This window comes from Chrysochloris asiatica, unplaced genomic scaffold (genome assembly GCF_000296735.1).
Source record: "Chrysochloris asiatica unplaced genomic scaffold, ChrAsi1.0 scaffold00040, whole genome shotgun sequence".
Lineage (NCBI taxonomy): Eukaryota > Metazoa > Chordata > Mammalia > Afrosoricida > Chrysochloridae > Chrysochloris > Chrysochloris asiatica.
The window spans coordinates 18,861,732-18,878,255 of record NW_006408558.1 but is presented as its reverse complement, the minus strand read 5'-3'; the positions used below and the strand labels follow the sequence as shown (position 1 = coordinate 18,878,255).

The following is a 16,524-nucleotide window of genomic DNA, read 5'->3' as shown; positions in this document are numbered from 1 at the left end:
CCCCCACTGCATTCGATTCTGCCTTTTCAGAGTGTACCCATCCTCACAACTGCACAGTCTGTGCCTCCGCTCCTTTTCCTCTGGCTTCCAGCCTGTGCGCTGATCTTCCCGCAGCTAAACCGCCCCACCTCGTAGTCATGCTCTCTGGGTCTGACCCTATGCTAGTCCTTCACGTGTGGTCATCCCAATCTTCATAGTCACCTGGTAAAGGAGACGGTGGGGTCCCTGCTCTGAAAATGAGGCAGCACTCTGGAAGAGGTGCTGAGATGCTGGTCTGTGCTTTCAGAGCCAGCGTGTGAACCACACACCCTTTCCCACCCAGGCTCCTCTCCTGACTGTCTCTAGAACTCAGCAAGGCCAGCACCCACTCTCCTCACCATCGCCCCACGCCAGCTCCTGCAGCCTCGTCTTTGTACCAGAGTCCCTGTCAGCCCTACAGAAAGCGCTTCCTTTCTCCCCTCCCCCTTCCAGTTGGTTCCTCATCCCCTCATCCTGTCCCCACCATCTCGCTGCCGTTCATCCCCTTGTAATGATAGTAATAGCAGCGATGATGAGGATAACAGCAGCTCCTGCTAATTGAGCGCTTGTTAGCAGAAGGCAGCATTCATTATCTCCTGCACACAACTGCCCCGCTGGAGGTACTATCTCCTGGTGGTGGTGGTTATGTGCCGTGGAGTCGGAACCGACTCCACGGCACATAACAACAACAACGCTAGCAGAGCTCCTCTTATTATCTCATTATTGTAAAGTTCTGTCGAGTCAATTCCAACCCATAGTGACCCTGTATAGGGTTTCCAAGGAGCAGCTAATGAGCTTGAACCACCGACCTTGCAGTTCAAAAGGCTTTGCAGTCTGACGCATTAACCCACAGCACTGCTGTCTCCTAGAGGGGAGGAAAGTGGCTCAGAGAGGTCAGGTGACATACCTTCGGCCACACGGTAAATGACCAAGCCAGGGTTAACCCAGGCTGTTCTGGCTCAACCCCCTGTTCATCCCTGCCTGCCTCCCTGGCTTGGGCAGTATCTTCTCTCACCCTGGATCCTCCCCTGCTGCCCTCTTTTCTCACTGGTCTGCATATGGCCCCCCAACTCTTAAAACACAGCTGTGGTCTTCTGCCCCTTTCCTGGGACAGCCTGCAGGGCTCCTGGTGTCTACAGACTCCGGCCTTCTCCCTCTGTCCCTGCTCAGTCCCTGTGTTAGCAACATTCAACTCCCTCCTCCCCTCACATCCTGTGAGTGCACCTGCCTCAAAACACACACACACATTTCCTCCTGCTACTTGCTTGCTCAGCGAGGCTGCACCTGCAGGCTCAGGTGAGCATTGCCTTCCCAAGTGCCATAGGGCAGGGCCCCAGTCTGGTTCCCTTCTCCATCCTCAGAACCCAGCCCAGGGCATGGCAGGCGGTAGGCCTTGGGGGTTATCAGGCCTCTGGCTCCTAAGAAGAGAAAGTGGCTTCAGCTGCAACCCTTTCCCCAAAGTTCTGGCCTTTGTCCACAGGGCGGCAGGCTGCTGGCGGGGTTAGTGGCAGACAGATGTGGGGCTCTGTTCCCAGGACGCCTGTCACCCTCTTGGGCAGGGCCTCTGCTGCAAGAACCCTCCACCGTCCACTGTGGTGTGTGGTGACTGGCTACTTCCTGGTTAGGGGCTTGGGTCAGCAGCTTCCCCCATCCCCTCCCTGGCGCCTTTAGACCTCTCTTCTGTGCCACCAGTACCCCATGCATGGCGAGGGCTTTTCTGTGTCCCATGGAGGGACAGGGTGGCTCTAGGCCGTTAGGGATGATGTTGGTTGGCCTGACCTTAGGGGTGGCAGAGAGAGGAGAGCATGAAGGAAAACTAAGCCTGAGGAGATAACAAGGGGGGCTTCTTCTGGGTCCCCTAGCCCACCTCTCCCAGTGAACCAGGACACCCCCAATCCCTTAGAGAGGCCCTTATTTTTCATGCAGGGGTGGGAGTTGGGAGCAGGATCGCTTTGGACTCCTTTGCCCACTTCCTACCCCACAGGAATCCTATGCCAACGTGAAGCAGTGGTTGCAGGAGATTGACCGCTATGCCAGCGAGAGCGTCAACAAGCTGCTGGTGGGCAACAAGAGTGACCTCACAACCAAGAAGGTGGTGGACAACACCACAGCCAAGGTGAGCAGGGCTGGGCCAGGGCTGGGTGGGCTGGGCCCATGGCCCCTCACTGCCCCCTGGCCTCTCCTCTCCTCTCTCCCCTCGGCAGGAGTTTGCGGACTCTCTGGGCATCCCCTTTCTGGAGACGAGTGCCAAGAATGCCACCAACGTGGAGCAGGCTTTCATGACCATGGCCGCCGAGATCAAAAAGCGGATGGGGCCTGGGGCAGCCTCCGGTGGCGAGCGGCCTAACCTCAAGATCGACAGCACCCCTGTGAAGCCGGCTGGTGGTGGTTGTTGCTAGGTGGGGCACGCCAGGTGGGACAGGAGGGGCGGCGCCTCCAGATGATGCCCCAAGGGGGCAGGAAATGCCTCCCCCACCCCACCCCTCTCTGGGGCATTTGAGTCTGTGGCTTTGGGGTGTCCTGGGCTCCCCATGTCCTTCTGGCCCATCTGCCTGCTGTCCTGGGCCCTGGTTCTTTCAGAGCCCTCAAAGGAGGACCCCCCCCCAGGGCTTGTGACTAGGGTGGGGCATTGCTCTGCTGCTGCCTCTAGGTAACTTTAAAGACCCCACCACACACCTTGATTTGGGATGAGGACTCCTCTCTCTCTGTCCACCCTCTCCCCACCCCTCAAGTATGCTGCAGCGGGTTTTTTTCCTTGCCCTCCCCCACCCCCTACCCCAAGCTGAGGACCTTCCTGGTCTCTACCCTAACTGCAGTTGGTGCCCAGGTGGGGCCAGGAGTGGGGCTGGGCTAGAACTCAGGACAGGTGGGGGCCACGAGGTCGATAGCTCACCCTGTCCCCTCCCTGCCTCCCCCACCCCTCCCACACTCAGCTCTGCTGTCCAGCTGCGGCAGGGCAGAGCACCGCTAGGGCAAGTGGGCGGGCAGCCTCTCTGGGCCTGTGTCTTGAGCCTGAGGGAGCCTGCTTCTGCCGCCCCCTGCCCTGCCAGAGCCAGGCCCAAGTGCTGCCTGCCCACCGTGCCCCTTTGTCCCCAAGGCAGGCGGAGGCAGAAGGCCCACCGTGCCAGAGGCGGGGCACCAGCCTTAACCCTCACTCTGCCAGCCTCTCCCCAGAGGCAGCACATCTGGTTAATCCTTCCCCCTTGGAGGCCTAAAGGACAGCTCCTTCCCTGCATTCCTGCTTCCAGAGCGAGCAGCCAGGGTGGGGGTGGGGTTCCTGATCCCCCTCCCCACCCAGGGTCCTGGTCCCCTGCCCTCTGGCACAGCTGCTTGCTGCAGAAAAACAAAAGTTGGTCTTTACCTAAGAAGCCATGTCCTCGTGCTGTCTCTTGCCTATCCCACCCCGTGCCCTGCCCTCCAGCTTGTATTTAAGTTACTGGGCTGCCCCTCAGGGTACCCCATGCCTCGATTCCCCTCTGGTGTCATGTCAGGCATTTTGCAAGGAAAAACCACTTGGGGAAAGACGTGAAAGGACAAAAATAAAATCAATAAATTTCCACTGGCCCTCGGGTGAGCCGAGGGTTTTTGCAAGGAAGTTGCTGGTGGCTGTGTGTCCTCTGTGCCCACCTTGGGCTGGAAAAATGGGGCTGGGGATCTGGGCACAGGGGTGGCCAGAGGCCCTGGCTGGAGTTCTGACACCCAGGGTTGCTAGTGAAAGCCCTTGACCCATATACAGGGGCCAGGAGAGTCTCTTGCTGCGGTGTGTCCCCATGGACCCAGCACTGACAGGGAGGGAGGGAGGCAGGCAGGCGGCCATCATAGACTACCAGGTGAACTGCCCAACACCCACACAGTCACACTCGTGATGTGGCAACCAGATCCCAGGGTGCCCCATCCCACTTGGCCCATACACTCCTGCTAGTGAGCCCCCTCTCTTGGGTTGCCTCAGTTCAGGCCAGATGTCTTTTCGGCTTGTGGCAAGTGTTTCTCCCTCAAGCTCTCTCATCCTGTCCCAGGCCACGATGACATGTATTTGTTGTGTGAGGCCGGGTATATCCCTGTCCCGTGGTTGTGTGACCACAGGGGGCTCGGTTGTTTTGGGAGGGGACTTGCTAGAAACATGCGTGGGTCTCGCGCCATGTCCGCGTGGTCCTGCGGGCCCGACCAGGCACAGGGGGCTCAGGGCCCCGCCCAGCCCCGCGGCCCCGCCCCCGGCTCCGCCCCGCCGGCTTCGCGGGCTGAGAGCGGAGCCGCGGGCGAGCGGGCGCAGGATGAGCGCTCGCGGCCCGGGCAGCCGGCTGCGGACGCGCCCCCCGAGTCCCCAGGCCTGCGCCCCACGCCCCCCGCGGCCCCGTGGCCCCGGCCCGGGTTGCGCCTTCCGCCGTGTCCATCTAGCCTGCCTCGCCAGAGCCCCGTGGGCCATGCCCGGCCGGCCCTGAGCGCGGGCCGGGGGGCGTCCCCTTGCGCTCGGGCCCCGCGCTGGCGCCCCCCGGGCCGCCCGGCGCAGGGGCCATGGCGTTCACCTTCGCCGCGTTCTGCTACATGCTCACCCTGGTGCTGTGCGCCTCCCTCATCTTCTTTGTCATCTGGCACGTAAGGCCGGGCTGGGGGCGGGTGACGGGGCGCGCAGGGCGGGAGGGCTGGGGGTCTAAGGGGACACTTGGGGGCCTCCTCTCTACTAGCCCCTACCCACAGGCTTTGGATAACCCCCATCTCCGGCTTCTTTCCTGGGGGCCCCGCTTTCTTCACCGCCCCCGCCTGTCTGTGGGTATGTCAGTCGGTCCCTGACCCCCTTCCCCTGCCCCATCCAGACGTGTGATGGGGGCCGGAATTTTGCAATTTTTGCACCTTCTTCCCCTCCTCCTAGCCACCCTCCATTCATTCAGCCGCCCCCGTTTGTCCATGGGGCAGTTTGTCTGTCTGTTCGCCATTTCCCCCCCACCCTTTGTGGGTTTTTCCAGCCAGAGTGATGGAACCGGTTGCTATGGCAACTGCATCTGTTTACAGGACCCACAGATCTCAGAGCCTATTAACCCCTTCCCAGCCTATCCCCCTCCCTGACCAAGCAGGGATTGGTTCTGAGTATCCTCAAAGTCGAAACCCACCCCACCCTCCCTTCCCAAGGGCTCACTTTAGGCTTCCTTACCCCTTCCTGTCTGGGCTTCCCCACCAGGCTTCTTCCTCATTCTCCAGCTTCGCTTCCTATTCCTGCCCTCACCTGCCCTCACTTTCCTCTTTGTCTTTGGTCCCAAGTGCCCCTTAGTCAGTCCCTCACCCTGTCTGTCCCCAGAGGGGGTCCCTTGCCTTCATTCTCTCTCAGGGCTCTCTCCTCAGTGGCACCTCTGCCTGACTCCTTTTCCCTCATTAAGTGACTATCAGTTTGGCCCCAGTGCATTGTTGGGGGTCCCTACCCCCCTTTACTGCCCTCATCCTCCTCCTTCACTCTGCTCTCGGCTGTACACAGCTCTCATCGCCTCCCTAGCACCCTGAGCTCACACCGCTGTCATACACCTCCTTGATTGTCACCCTTTTGGGGGCCTTGCATCTTTCCCTTTGCAATCCCCTTCCTTCCTTTCTCCACTCCCAATTGCCTCACCTGTTTATTTCCTGGTCTCCCCACTTCCTCTTTCCCTTTCCTGGGAACTGCTCCCTGCTCGGTGATCCTCTGTGGGCTCTGAGGGCCTTCTCCGTTCACCATTCCTGGTGACTTTGTCTCCTATCGGGATTCCAAGCTCTGACTGCCCACCCCACCCCACCCCCCGCCCTGCTGTGATCAGCGAGCCCCACAGCACCCTCATCCCCTTCTCCAGCCCTGCCTCTCTCAGACTTTGTCTCTCAACTGTTTCTCCTTCCTCTCCCTCTTCTTCTCTGTTTCTCTTTCCCTCCCTCCATCTCTCCACCCTGGTTCATCTTGGTGTCTGTCCCACCCCTGGTAGCCTTAGTCCTACGGGATGGAGGGTGGAGAAGGAGGGCTGTGAGCCGAAGGACTGGAAGGAATTGTGGGCCATAGTCCAGAGAACAGAGCCAACCAGCTCTTGAGGAAAAGAATAAATCCTGGAATTCTACACTGGGCCAGGCCACACAGCCCTCCCAGAGTCCCTGTCCTCAGCAGCATCTCAGCAATTACCCCCCTCCCCATATACTTTAGTGTGGGGGCCCCCAGGGGACCAGGCCCTGGGGCTCTGCGAAATCCAGGATAAATAAGACTCAGGCTGTGCCCAGTGAAGTGCCCACTGTGAGAAAAGACCCAAGACTTAAAAGTTAACATTCAACAACTGTTTACTTAGCATCTGCTTTGTGTCAGTACTGTGTTGGCCTGGTATTTAGCTGTGTGATCTTAGCTAGTCATTTGTCCTCTCAGCCTATCTACATCAGAATGCCTGGAGCAGGGCCTGTTAAGGGGGTTGAGGGGCTGGAGGTGTGGATCTCCATCCAAAGCTGGTAAGAACTAGAACCTTCCAGCACAGGACCCCAGACCCCACTGTCAAGCCCTGCTTATTGGTAGGCAACCCTGGTGGTGAGTGACGTGTGTCAGCTGTCACCGTGGGGGATTGTTTGTTCTGGGGGGGGAGGAGGGGGGACTGAGTCAGCGCCAGGCAGCCTGTGGGGTGGGAGGCACGACACCCGCCGCTTGCTGGTGGTGCCAGTTCAGGGGCAGACAGACGGCACCCCTTCCGCTCCCTGCTGGACCTTGTTACTGTGTTTGACAGGCGGGCAGCTACCCAGAGTCAACCAGGAGTTGGGGGGAGGGGACTCCAGATGGCCCCAGCTCCCACCAGGAAGCCCATGTTCTCTCCCTCTGAGCCGTCTGGGGTCCAGAATACTTGGGGGGGTGGACCTACCCTAGGGTTGGTACTGAGGGAAGGAGAACCCAGCAGGCATCTCTGTCAGTTCCCCTCCCCCAAGTCATCCCAGGTCCATTCCATCAACCCTTCAAATACCTGCTTCCCCTGTGGGGTCACCATCCACTATCTTGAGCCCCTCTGCCTTCACCCCACACCCAGCCAAGTCCTGTGGATCTGGCTCCTGACAGTTCTTGAATCCGCTCATGCCTCTTCATCCTCAGGGCCACTGCCATCCCCTTCCCAACATTCCCAGGTCTTATTGAACAAGTCACTTAACCTCTGTCTCTTTCCTTGTCATTAGGTTGTTACGAAGATTAAGTGAGTGAATATGCATAGAGTCAGAAGGGCACTGGCTGTTTTGGCTGTTAACTATTATTTTCCTGTTCCCACCAATCTGAAAGCATCAACCTGAATACGCTATGCTGCTGTATGCCCTCCATGGCTCCTCATTGCTTTGGGGCTAAAGTTCAAGCTCCTGGCCCTGGCCCCACTGCCCTCCAGCTGCATCCTTCACATTTCCCTCTGTTCTTCCTACTCCCCCTCACACCATCCCTCGAGCGCCATGACCCTCTTTCTTCCGGCCTCTGAGCCTTTGTACTTGCCTTTTCTTACTGCTTGGACCACCCGTCCCCCATTAGTTCATCAGACTAACACCACTCAGACAAGCCTTGGAATCCACCCTCATGACCCCCAAACCGGATTAGGTGCCCAGCACAGATCACCTTTCCTGGGTCCCTCCCCTCCCCATAGCCCTGATCAACCTGGAGAGTCACTGTAGTTCTGAGCTTGGGGGCCCTCAGAGCAGGGGCAGTGTTTCCAAGGCTCTGGTCCCAATGCCCGGCCCAGGACCTGGCATAGCAAAACGGCCTTCTTTTGAGATGTTTGTGTGGAGCTGTAGTGGACATAGGCTTGAGCTGGACATCAGGTCATGAGGGTTCCTTTCCAGACTGTCAAGACTGCCGTGGGTATTTGGACTGGGCCCTGCTTCTCCCTGGACCTATATCTCCACCTTTACAACCAACTCTTATCTGGTCTGCTCCCCATTGTATAAATTCCTACTCCAGAAATTTCCTCACTGAAGGAAGTGTGTGTGTCTGTGTGTGGGCGGGGGGTCTGTAGTTGCTCTCCAACCCTGACGGGCACCCCCCTCCCCCAGATTATAGCCTTTGATGAGCTTCGGACTGACTTCAAGAACCCCATCGACCAGGGGAACCCAGCGCGGGCAGTAAGTGATACATGTGCTGTGCCGAGGTGTGTCCGTCCGTCTGTCTCTCCATCTGTCACGGGCAGGGGTTCAGGTGGGGGTATGGGGAGATAAGGGTGGGGGTGGGAGCATGCCCCTTTCTTTCTGTTCCCAACCCCAGCAAACACCTGGCGCAGGTTAGGGCTTGGGTTCCTCTTGGCGGGGCAGCCACTGCCAGGCCTGTTGCCGTGGAGACGCGGGTGAAGGTACTCCATGGTGACGGTCACCATGGGGACGGCACGGCTGCTTTCCTGCCATGCTGAGGATGCCGCAGCCTGCTCTGGCACCCCCCTGGTGGCCATGTGCGGGGCAGTGGGGAGCGCGGGAGGATGGCCGGGTGTCCCTAATCCCCCCTCCTCTGCCTTCTCCATCTCCGCTTTCTTCTCTTCCTACAGCGTGAACGTTTGAAAAACATCGAACGTATCTGCTGTCTACTGAGGAAGGTCAGTGTCAGATCTGGGGTCAGGGTATCCTTGCCCAACTCTGCCCCCACTCTATGACCACAGTCCTGATCTACCTCCCCTTTGAGCCTGTGCGATCCGCTCACCATGTGGGCGGAGGCAGGAAGTGAAAGGCTTTTCTAGTCCTGAGGTCATGGTGGTGGGGCCTTCTCAAAGCAGTGGCATTCCTAGGGTTGGTGGTGTGACAACCATCAACTGGGCAGGGCCAGCTAGCAGTCCGACCCCTAGTGGAGCAGTTCAGCTCTGCTCAGAAAACCTCAGGTTTCCTGCACCTCCTCTTCCATTGGCCAAGTTGGGGCACCCTCCCCTCTGCCATACCCAGTGCACATGACGGGTGGCCTCTCCTTATGGGGCACTGGCCCACCCACTGCCACTGCTTGGCACCCTGTCAGGGGGTGCAGCCCCCCCCCTCAGTGACACCACTATACCAAACCCCAGTTCCCCTCTGGGCTCTGAAGCAAACTGGGGTCTATCCTGACACCAGGTCACTGACCTCCCCCTCACTCCCCAGCTGGTGGTCCCAGAGTATTCCATCCATGGGCTCTTCTGCCTGATGTTTCTGTGTGCAGCAGAGTGGGTGACACTGGGCCTCAACATCCCCCTCCTCTTCTACCACCTCTGGAGGTGAGGGAGCCACAGTCTCGAGGAGGGGGGAGCTGGGGGGAGCTGGCGCAGGGTCGGTGGGGAGCCTAGGTGCTGGGCACTCAAGCCCCTCCTGCCTCAGGTATTTCCACCGCCCTGCGGATGGCTCTGAGGTCATGTATGACGCCGTCTCCATCATGAATGCCGACATCCTCAACTACTGTCAAAAGGAGTCGTGGTGCAAACTGGCCTTCTACCTGCTCTCCTTCTTCTATTACCTGTACAGGTGAGGCCCACCCATGGCAGTCATTCCACTGTGGCTCCATTCCAGGAGCCATGGGCCCCCAGGGTCACTGTGTTTGCCCTGGAGTGCTAAGGTGGGCAGCTGAGGGGCTGCGCTGGCTGGGGATATGGCTCACTACCTTGTCTTTCTGCAGTATGGTTTATACGTTGGTGAGTTTCTAAGGGGGAAGCCGGCCAGGGAGCAAGCCCAGAACGGACCGGACGCCTGTGCACCCCCAGCCCTGCCCCTTGGCCGCAGAGGCCTCAGCCCCGGGGAGGGAGGGGGCACTGGTGCCCCCAGCCTCTCAACCCCCAAAACTGCTGCTGCTGCGGGGACCCCCCCCCCGCCTTCAGAGCCCTCCTCCTTGGACTAGGGCTGGGCAGAGCTCCATACAGGCCAGGGGCTCCTCTGCCAGCCAAAGGCATGGCAGTCTGTCTCAGAAGGGGTGGGCCATCGGGCCTTGGCCACTTCCTGGGAAACTTGGGCCCTGCCATGGGGCAAGGTTTGACTCTGGGAAGTCTGGGCCGCCCCCCTCCATCTCCACCCTGAGGCTCCCCCTGCAGGTGGGGGGGTACCCACACCGGGAATGAGCAGGCTCAGCAGGGGGCAGCCCACTCCTAGTCTGCCCTCCCCTCCCAGGCTCTCTCTCTCTCCAGCCCTCTCCCTGTCTCTACTCCCTACCCCCCTGTCTCTTGGACCTATTTTCTATGTTGCCTGGAGGAGTCCAGCACCCCCTCCCCGGCCATTTGTGACAAAATATGAATAAACTACTGCAAATATGTGAGGCCCAGGTCTGTTCCTGAGAGGTCGGAGAAGGGATGGGGTAAGGAGGCAGGGTCACTAGTGGGGAAACCCCAACTGAACTCCCAGCCAAGTGAGCCTGGCCCCTCTCAGATGGGCCAGAGGTGTCTGAGGTCTCCTTGGCTCCTGCCCTTCCTTCCAGGCTCCCATTCTAACCCTAAATACACACAGCAGTAGCTGCTGCAGACCTGTCATCTGCCCCACAGGCCCAGAGTCACCATCTCCACCCCCAGGGGCCCTCCCTGGGCCCAACTCCCCCATGGGCTATGCAGAGGCTCAGGGGTGCCAGCAACTCCTCAGGCCCTAGGAACGAAGGTCAGACGAAATCAAAGGATCAAATCTTCAATGTATGGAAAACCCAGTGCCAGAGGGGGAGCAGGGGTCACCGGACCAGGTGGAAAGTCAGCCAGTATATGATAAGGGGCTGGAAGGCTGCTGCCCCCAGCGTCAGGTAGAGTTGGAGGCGCTGCCGGGGCACCGGGCCCCCCACACTGTCCGGACTCAGGGCTGCTGTCCGCAATGAACGCACCTGGAAGAAAAGAGAGCTGAGGACGATGGGCCAGGGCAGGTGGGCCCCAAGTCCAAGGCCAGGGGAAGAGCCCGACTCACGATGAAGTACATGAGTGCAGAGGAGGTCCAGGCCAGGGCCACGTAGTAGCCATCACTGCCAAACAGCAGTCCTGTGAGCACACTCAGGATCATCCTGTGAGTGCGCAGGAGGGGGAAGACTGAGGTCACCAGCCAATATCCCCATGGGTCCAGACCCAAAGAAATCCAAAAGGCCAGGACTCAGCCCTGGTCCCAGCTCCTAGCCCAGTGACTCGAGACACCCCCAGCCTTCTGAGCATCACTACAAGGGATCATCAAAAAGTTCATTGAAAAATGGAATGAAAAGAGAATGGAGTTTTTCCACCCACTTTTTGAAGCACCCTCGTATACATTGGTCCTCAGGAGACTGCTCTCTCAGATGGAGAAGAATCAGGCACGCCTTAGCCCTCAAGGGCAAGGACAGTGACCTCGGTGGTCCCCCTCCTGAGACTGAGAGGGGGGCACATTTTGAGGCCACAGTTAGGCAGGCCCCTCCCTCGGACCAGCCCCCCAATGGCCCCCCGGTGCTCACCCCACGTATTTGTAGCCGCTGTAGGCCAGCAGGTGGAAGGTGCTCAGCTCACTGTGCACGGTGGCCAGGTAAAGGCCCAGGAGAAGGGCCAGCACCTCCATCACCACCCATACCAGCGCCGTGCTGGCACACAGGCCCAACACCTCGGGAGAGAACCTGTGGTCATGGGTGGGGAGAAGGTGAGAGATCTGGGTCTGAGGACACTGACCCCAGGAGGTGGAGGGAGGGAAGGTGGGGAGAGGCTGGCACAGACCTTTTCTGAATTCCCAGAGCCATCCCAGCCAGCAACACGTACGTGATGAAAGCCATCGCTGCCAAGAGCCAGAGAGATACCGTCAGCGTCAGCCTGGCCTCCTCAACTCCCTTATGTGGTGACCAATAGCTCCCCACCTTCCCCCACCTTTCCTTCCCTGTATATCCCACCTCCACTCAGCTTCCCAGTGCCCTGCCAGGAATGATTCACCCTGCCTGCCCCTCTCTTCCATTTACCTGCTACCTGATCTTTCCTGCAGGACCACCCCCCTTTCCTGCCACTGTACTAAGAAACTCATTCAAGTTTCCTGCTGTCTCAGAAATGGGTTCATTGGCCAAGGCCACTGTCCATCCTAAGCAGGCAGGGGGCCACCATGGTTTCAGGTAACAAATACAACCCTGGCTGCCCTTGGAGGCAGGGCCATGTGACTGACCTTCCCTCAGCCAATGTCTAGTCGCCCTATGATACAGAGGACTCCAGGTTTAACTTGGAACTGTTTCACGTGGCTTGGAGCCAGTAGGGACTGGACCAGTCTGTCCTCTGCCTCCCTGTAAGTCCTAGAACTGATGTGCTCATGGAGAAGGTCCAGTGTCCAGAGTCAGGAGGGCAGCCTCTCCCCAACGGACTGTTGGCCTCAAAGACACTTGAGTCTCTCTGAGCCTCAGCTTTACAAGTAAAAGGGTTCAGTTCCAGCAGCACACTGGCTATGAGAGTTCAGCAAAGCTGAGGACAGGAGACCTCTGCCCCTCCTGGGCCACTGGGCTAGCTGCCTGTCCGTGACAGACTGGCAACTCCTTGGAGGGTTGGACCCTGGCACACCCACCCCGCCTTCAGTAGTTCACTGTATTCAATACGGGCCCAGCCATGTACATCTACCAGGAGGCAGAGTTCACCAGCCATGGTGATCTGGGCAGACGGACCACTGCCATGTGAACAGGCAAATGTGGGAGCCCAGCGGGAGCAATCACCTGCTCAGGAGGCCCTGGAAGGCTTCCTGGAGGAGGGGACATTTGACGAGACCGTGAGAGATGAACAATAATAATGACAAGATTGCAGCCAATTCTTCCTGTGTGCCAGGTACAATTCTTATAGGTTGAGGCTGTTTTTCACGCTCTATAGAATTCAGAGTAACCTGCCTAAGGTCCCCAATCAGAAACTAGATCTAAACCAAGGGCTCCACACTAGGGAGACACGGTTAAAGCCACAGGAAGAGTTCCTGTGGGCACTGAAGGAAATGCGCTCCTTGCCCATCCATCTGCCTGGCAGACACCACACACACACTATCCCCAGAGTAGACACTGAATCCACAGACAAGCCGCTTTCTTCCCAGCGCAAATCCCCTCCAAGTTCTCCAGTCCCGCTCTGACACTCACAGGGGATGTAGAGGTCAGGGGCATTGAGGTCTTGATGCGGGGGCAGAGGCACATCACGACTGTACTGCAGTTCCCAGTTCTGGTCAGGGTAGAAGACAAGAAAAGGAGAGAGAGGGGTTTGGATCTTGGGGCAGGATGGGGGTGACAACAGGGGGGCCTGCCAGTTCACGTGGTAGTTAGCTCACCTGATGTGTGTAGGGGAAGACCAGTAACCCTAGCTTCTTGGCCACATAAGCTGTGTCCACGGCAAAAAAATACTTGAGTTTTTTCACAGACACAAAACGATGCAGCTAGGGAGGCAGGAAGAGAAGGTTGTGGGCAGGCTACAATCCAAGCCTCAACATGCTACTGTGTGCCTTCCCTGAGGGCTGCTCAGAGGACCAGGGGGGGTGTCCCTCCACGTCCCAGCCCTGTCTACATATCCTGCCACCCTTGCCCTGGGGCGGGCCACACCTCCTTGTGCACCATGTCCTTCCCATGGGATGCGACAGAGCTGCCATAGGCCATAGCCATGTTAGCCATTGGGTCTCCCAGCAGTTGGCTGACACCGAAGGCCACCTCGGCTCCTGGGACTGGGTAGCCCCCTGGCTGGCTGTAGTAACCACCACTTGTGTCATCGAAGAGGGGAGGGGGATCCGGAGCTGCCCGGGCCCTGTGCTTGGAGCCTGCGGGATTGGAGGTACCAGAGTAGGTGACAGGAATAGCAAACAGGAGCCCCAAACCCGGCTCCCTCCCCAGGCTGAGCAAGCAGTCAGTGTGGGGAACTAGCCCTGGAGAAGAGCTTTAGAAGGGGACACTCTGTGATAGATTCTAAATGTAGGCAAAAAGTTGAAGTAGTGCCTTAAAGTGGCTGCCCAGCTGGGAGTTTCTTCCTAGGGGAGTGTCCTGTGAACTGAGCCACGGAGAGTAAGCGGAAGTTTGCCAGTAGCTTTGATAATGGAGAGAGCAACCCCGTATGAATAAGGCTGCGAGCTACAGAGGCTACAGCTGGTCCGGAATCCTGGGCAGTGGTCGGGAACCCCACATGACAGAAAGCAAGGTCTAGAGACAGACCCCGTTCATGCCCAGGTCGGTCTGGGCATCCCAGCTGGGCTGTGACCGCCCAGATCTCAGAATTGAGTGGACAGGACGAAGTCTGGGATGCGTAGCCGAGTCTCTAGGGGCAAGAACTCGAATGACCCCGCCGCCCTGGGGGGCTGGCCCTCTCCCCTCAGGGTGAGCGGGCCGCACAGCCGACTCTACCTGCCAGCCAGGCTGCGCCCCGCTCGCCCCGCTCCCCACGCACCGTGGGCTCCGTAGCCCGAGTGATACGCCATGGCCGCGACGCTCGCTCTCCCCGAGGGCCCGTTGCGCAGCCTCGTGTGTACAAATGCTAATCAAGCAGCTGTTCCGCTCCTAAGGCATCGACCGAGGTTACCTCTCAGTCCGACACGTCCCTACCCAAGCTGACCGCGGACGCCATTTCCGTGGCATCATCCTCCGCCGCCTGCCATTGGCTCTTCCACTGCACCGCCTTGTCCATCTCCTCTCCCAATTGGTTATTGGCCTTTCCCTCACCAAAGCGGACTAGACAGCAACTAACTTCCGGGTGTGGAGAAGGCGGAGCGATCTTGAGCGCTCTCGGATTGGAGTGTGAGCTTGGAAGTCCTCTGTGGGAACAACCAATAGATGAGCAAAGTAGAAAAGTGTTGCGAATTCCTTCTGCGCCTGTGCAGTGGGGCACGTAACGATCGCCCTGCCACGACTACACCAGGCAGAGGCCCGGCGGAGGGAGGTGGAGGTGGAGCACAACAACTACTCTTCGCTCGCGTGACGCACTCTACCTTGGAACGAAGCGGGCAGGCTCTGACCAAGCCCCGCCCCTGGGGGCTCCTGCGCTTTCCACTACCTTTTTCGATCCTGGCGCGAGGCACTGGCAGCCCGGGAGGTGTTGGTGGGAGACCGAGATAGACAGCGACGGCGCTGTACGGCGAGCCCTGAATGCTGGCTCCTCCCACCTCCCATCTTTCTGTGCAGTCCGGGTGCTGTCCGTGTTCCGGTGCTGAAATGCCCTCCCGCCTTCGCCGCCATCCTGCAGATCCTGGGGGGCCTGGGTCTCGATTCCACTAGCTCCTCCAAATTTCGCCCCCCCCACACACTACTCAGATTGAAAGACTAAGGTCCAGAAGATCCTAAGTGCCAGAGAGTGGGTGATATGGTCAGGATCCTGCACTGGACCTATCCCGTGGTCCAGACGACTTGGGAACGAAAGTGTTTAGATCTGCCTCTTGAAGCTGTGGCCGAAAGTCCTGAGTCATCCTCAGCCTTGTGGTCTTCTCGAAGTGAAGTCCCCAAGCCGTACTCGTGGTTCCAGGGCCTCTTTCTCCCCACCCAGGTTCTGACCACCCCCACCCTCCAGTAGACAGGCCTCAGGGGTCTCCTTCATCACGGATTTTCTGCCACCACTTTCTTGGGTGAAAGATCAGGTCTTCTGCGATCTGAACTGTGTCCAGTTACACCAGGTGACCTTCCTGTTGCCAGTGCCCCGCGCCAGGATCGAAAAGGGTAGTGGAGACGGCAGGAGCCCCCCGAGGGGCGAGGCTTGGTCAGAGTTCAGCCCACGTGGCCTATTCACAGTGTCCTCTTCACCAGGGATGCCCTTCACCCTCATAACTGTTAGTCCAAAACCTAGTTATCCTGTTAAGAGTCAACCCAGCCCTGACTCTCAGAGGCAAGCGGGAAGACAGCCTGACCTCGCCTAGGGTGGGGAACCGGCCAGGGTTCTAAGCCCTCTCTGGGTTTCCCCGCTGTAAGTTCCATAAAGACAGCTGTGGCTTGTATCATTCTTGAAGCTTTGTCTTTCCAAAGCCAAACACAATGCTTTAGTACGAAGGACACTCAAAAACATTTATGCTCAATAAATAAACAAATGGATGAAACTCTGGGCTAGTCCTTTCCTCTCTACAGTTTATCTGGATGTTGAATCAGATTGTCGTGGAGATGATCTTTTGCCCTTTGCTCAAAACCAAACCAAAGTAAAAAACCATGCAATTTACCCACTGACTGCCTACCTGGGGGCACAAGATTCAGAGGCAGGGGCAGGTGTGAGGGTCTGAAGTTCTTGCTGACCAGAACGGAGCATTGGGGCCTCAGGTAGCTGGGAGGTGACCCTCAGCTTGCAGGACAAGTCCTACATCACTATACTGGATGATGAATGTCTTCCTGTCACCATTTCTCAGAGTGCTGGCTCAAAGTCACACAGTCTAGGATCCACGGTGGTCCTGGGCCCAACATGTCTGTCCTAAACAAAATCCAACGCCTCACCTTTGCCTATACAAGAGGCTCATCACGGCTTCCCGAACAAGTGAGGCTGCCAGGTGGGGAGTCTGGAAGGGCTACTCCGCAGAGGAAGACAAGGGCCCTCCCACCTTCCATGTTAACCATTCTCATTTTCAGCCAGGTAAACGCAGGCCTCTGGTAGTTTTCCAAGGTCGCCGCCCAGTGTGCGCGAGGCTGGATGAGAGTCCTGGAGTCCGGCCGCAGGGTCCGGGTTTCTCGGGGGCGGG

The 16,524-nt window shown here is 58.4% G+C and overlaps 3 protein-coding genes across 4 annotated transcripts in view; 2 read left to right on the top strand and 1 right to left on the bottom strand.

Moving 5' to 3' along the window:
* RAB1B (RAB1B, member RAS oncogene family) overlaps nt 1–2,739 on the top strand; it is a 5,748-nt gene extending 3,009 nt beyond the window's left edge. Inside the window, exons 5-6 of one of the 2 annotated variants that reach the window (XM_006860895.1) lie at nt 2,003–2,134; nt 2,223–2,739. In XM_006860895.1, coding sequence (XP_006860957.1) covers nt 2,003–2,134; nt 2,223–2,417 — 327 coding nt within the window. In that variant the 3' untranslated portion in view covers nt 2,418–2,739. The remainder of the gene's footprint in view (nt 1–2,002; nt 2,135–2,222) is intronic. The other variant, XM_006860896.1, reaches the window with a different exon arrangement.
* A 1,525-nt stretch (nt 2,740–4,264) lies between these two features.
* Nucleotides 4,265–10,215, top strand: CNIH2 (cornichon family AMPA receptor auxiliary protein 2). Its single transcript, XM_006860894.1, has 6 exons — nt 4,265–4,611; nt 8,020–8,088; nt 8,502–8,549; nt 9,079–9,191; nt 9,292–9,435; nt 9,587–10,215. Exons 1-6 carry the CDS (start codon nt 4,531–4,533, stop codon nt 9,612–9,614), a joined length of 483 nt encoding a protein of 160 aa, XP_006860956.1. The 5' UTR covers nt 4,265–4,530; the 3' UTR covers nt 9,615–10,215.
* A 347-nt stretch (nt 10,216–10,562) lies between these two features.
* Nucleotides 10,563–14,478, bottom strand: YIF1A (Yip1 interacting factor homolog A (S. cerevisiae)). Its single transcript, XM_006860893.1, has 8 exons — nt 14,265–14,478; nt 13,433–13,644; nt 13,165–13,269; nt 12,980–13,058; nt 11,607–11,664; nt 11,354–11,509; nt 10,843–10,936; nt 10,563–10,762 (listed from the first exon to the last, which is right to left on the bottom strand). Exons 1-8 carry the CDS (start codon nt 14,293–14,295, stop codon nt 10,616–10,618), a joined length of 882 nt encoding a protein of 293 aa, XP_006860955.1. The 5' UTR covers nt 14,296–14,478; the 3' UTR covers nt 10,563–10,615.
* Between the last annotated feature and the right edge of the window lie 2,046 nt (nt 14,479–16,524).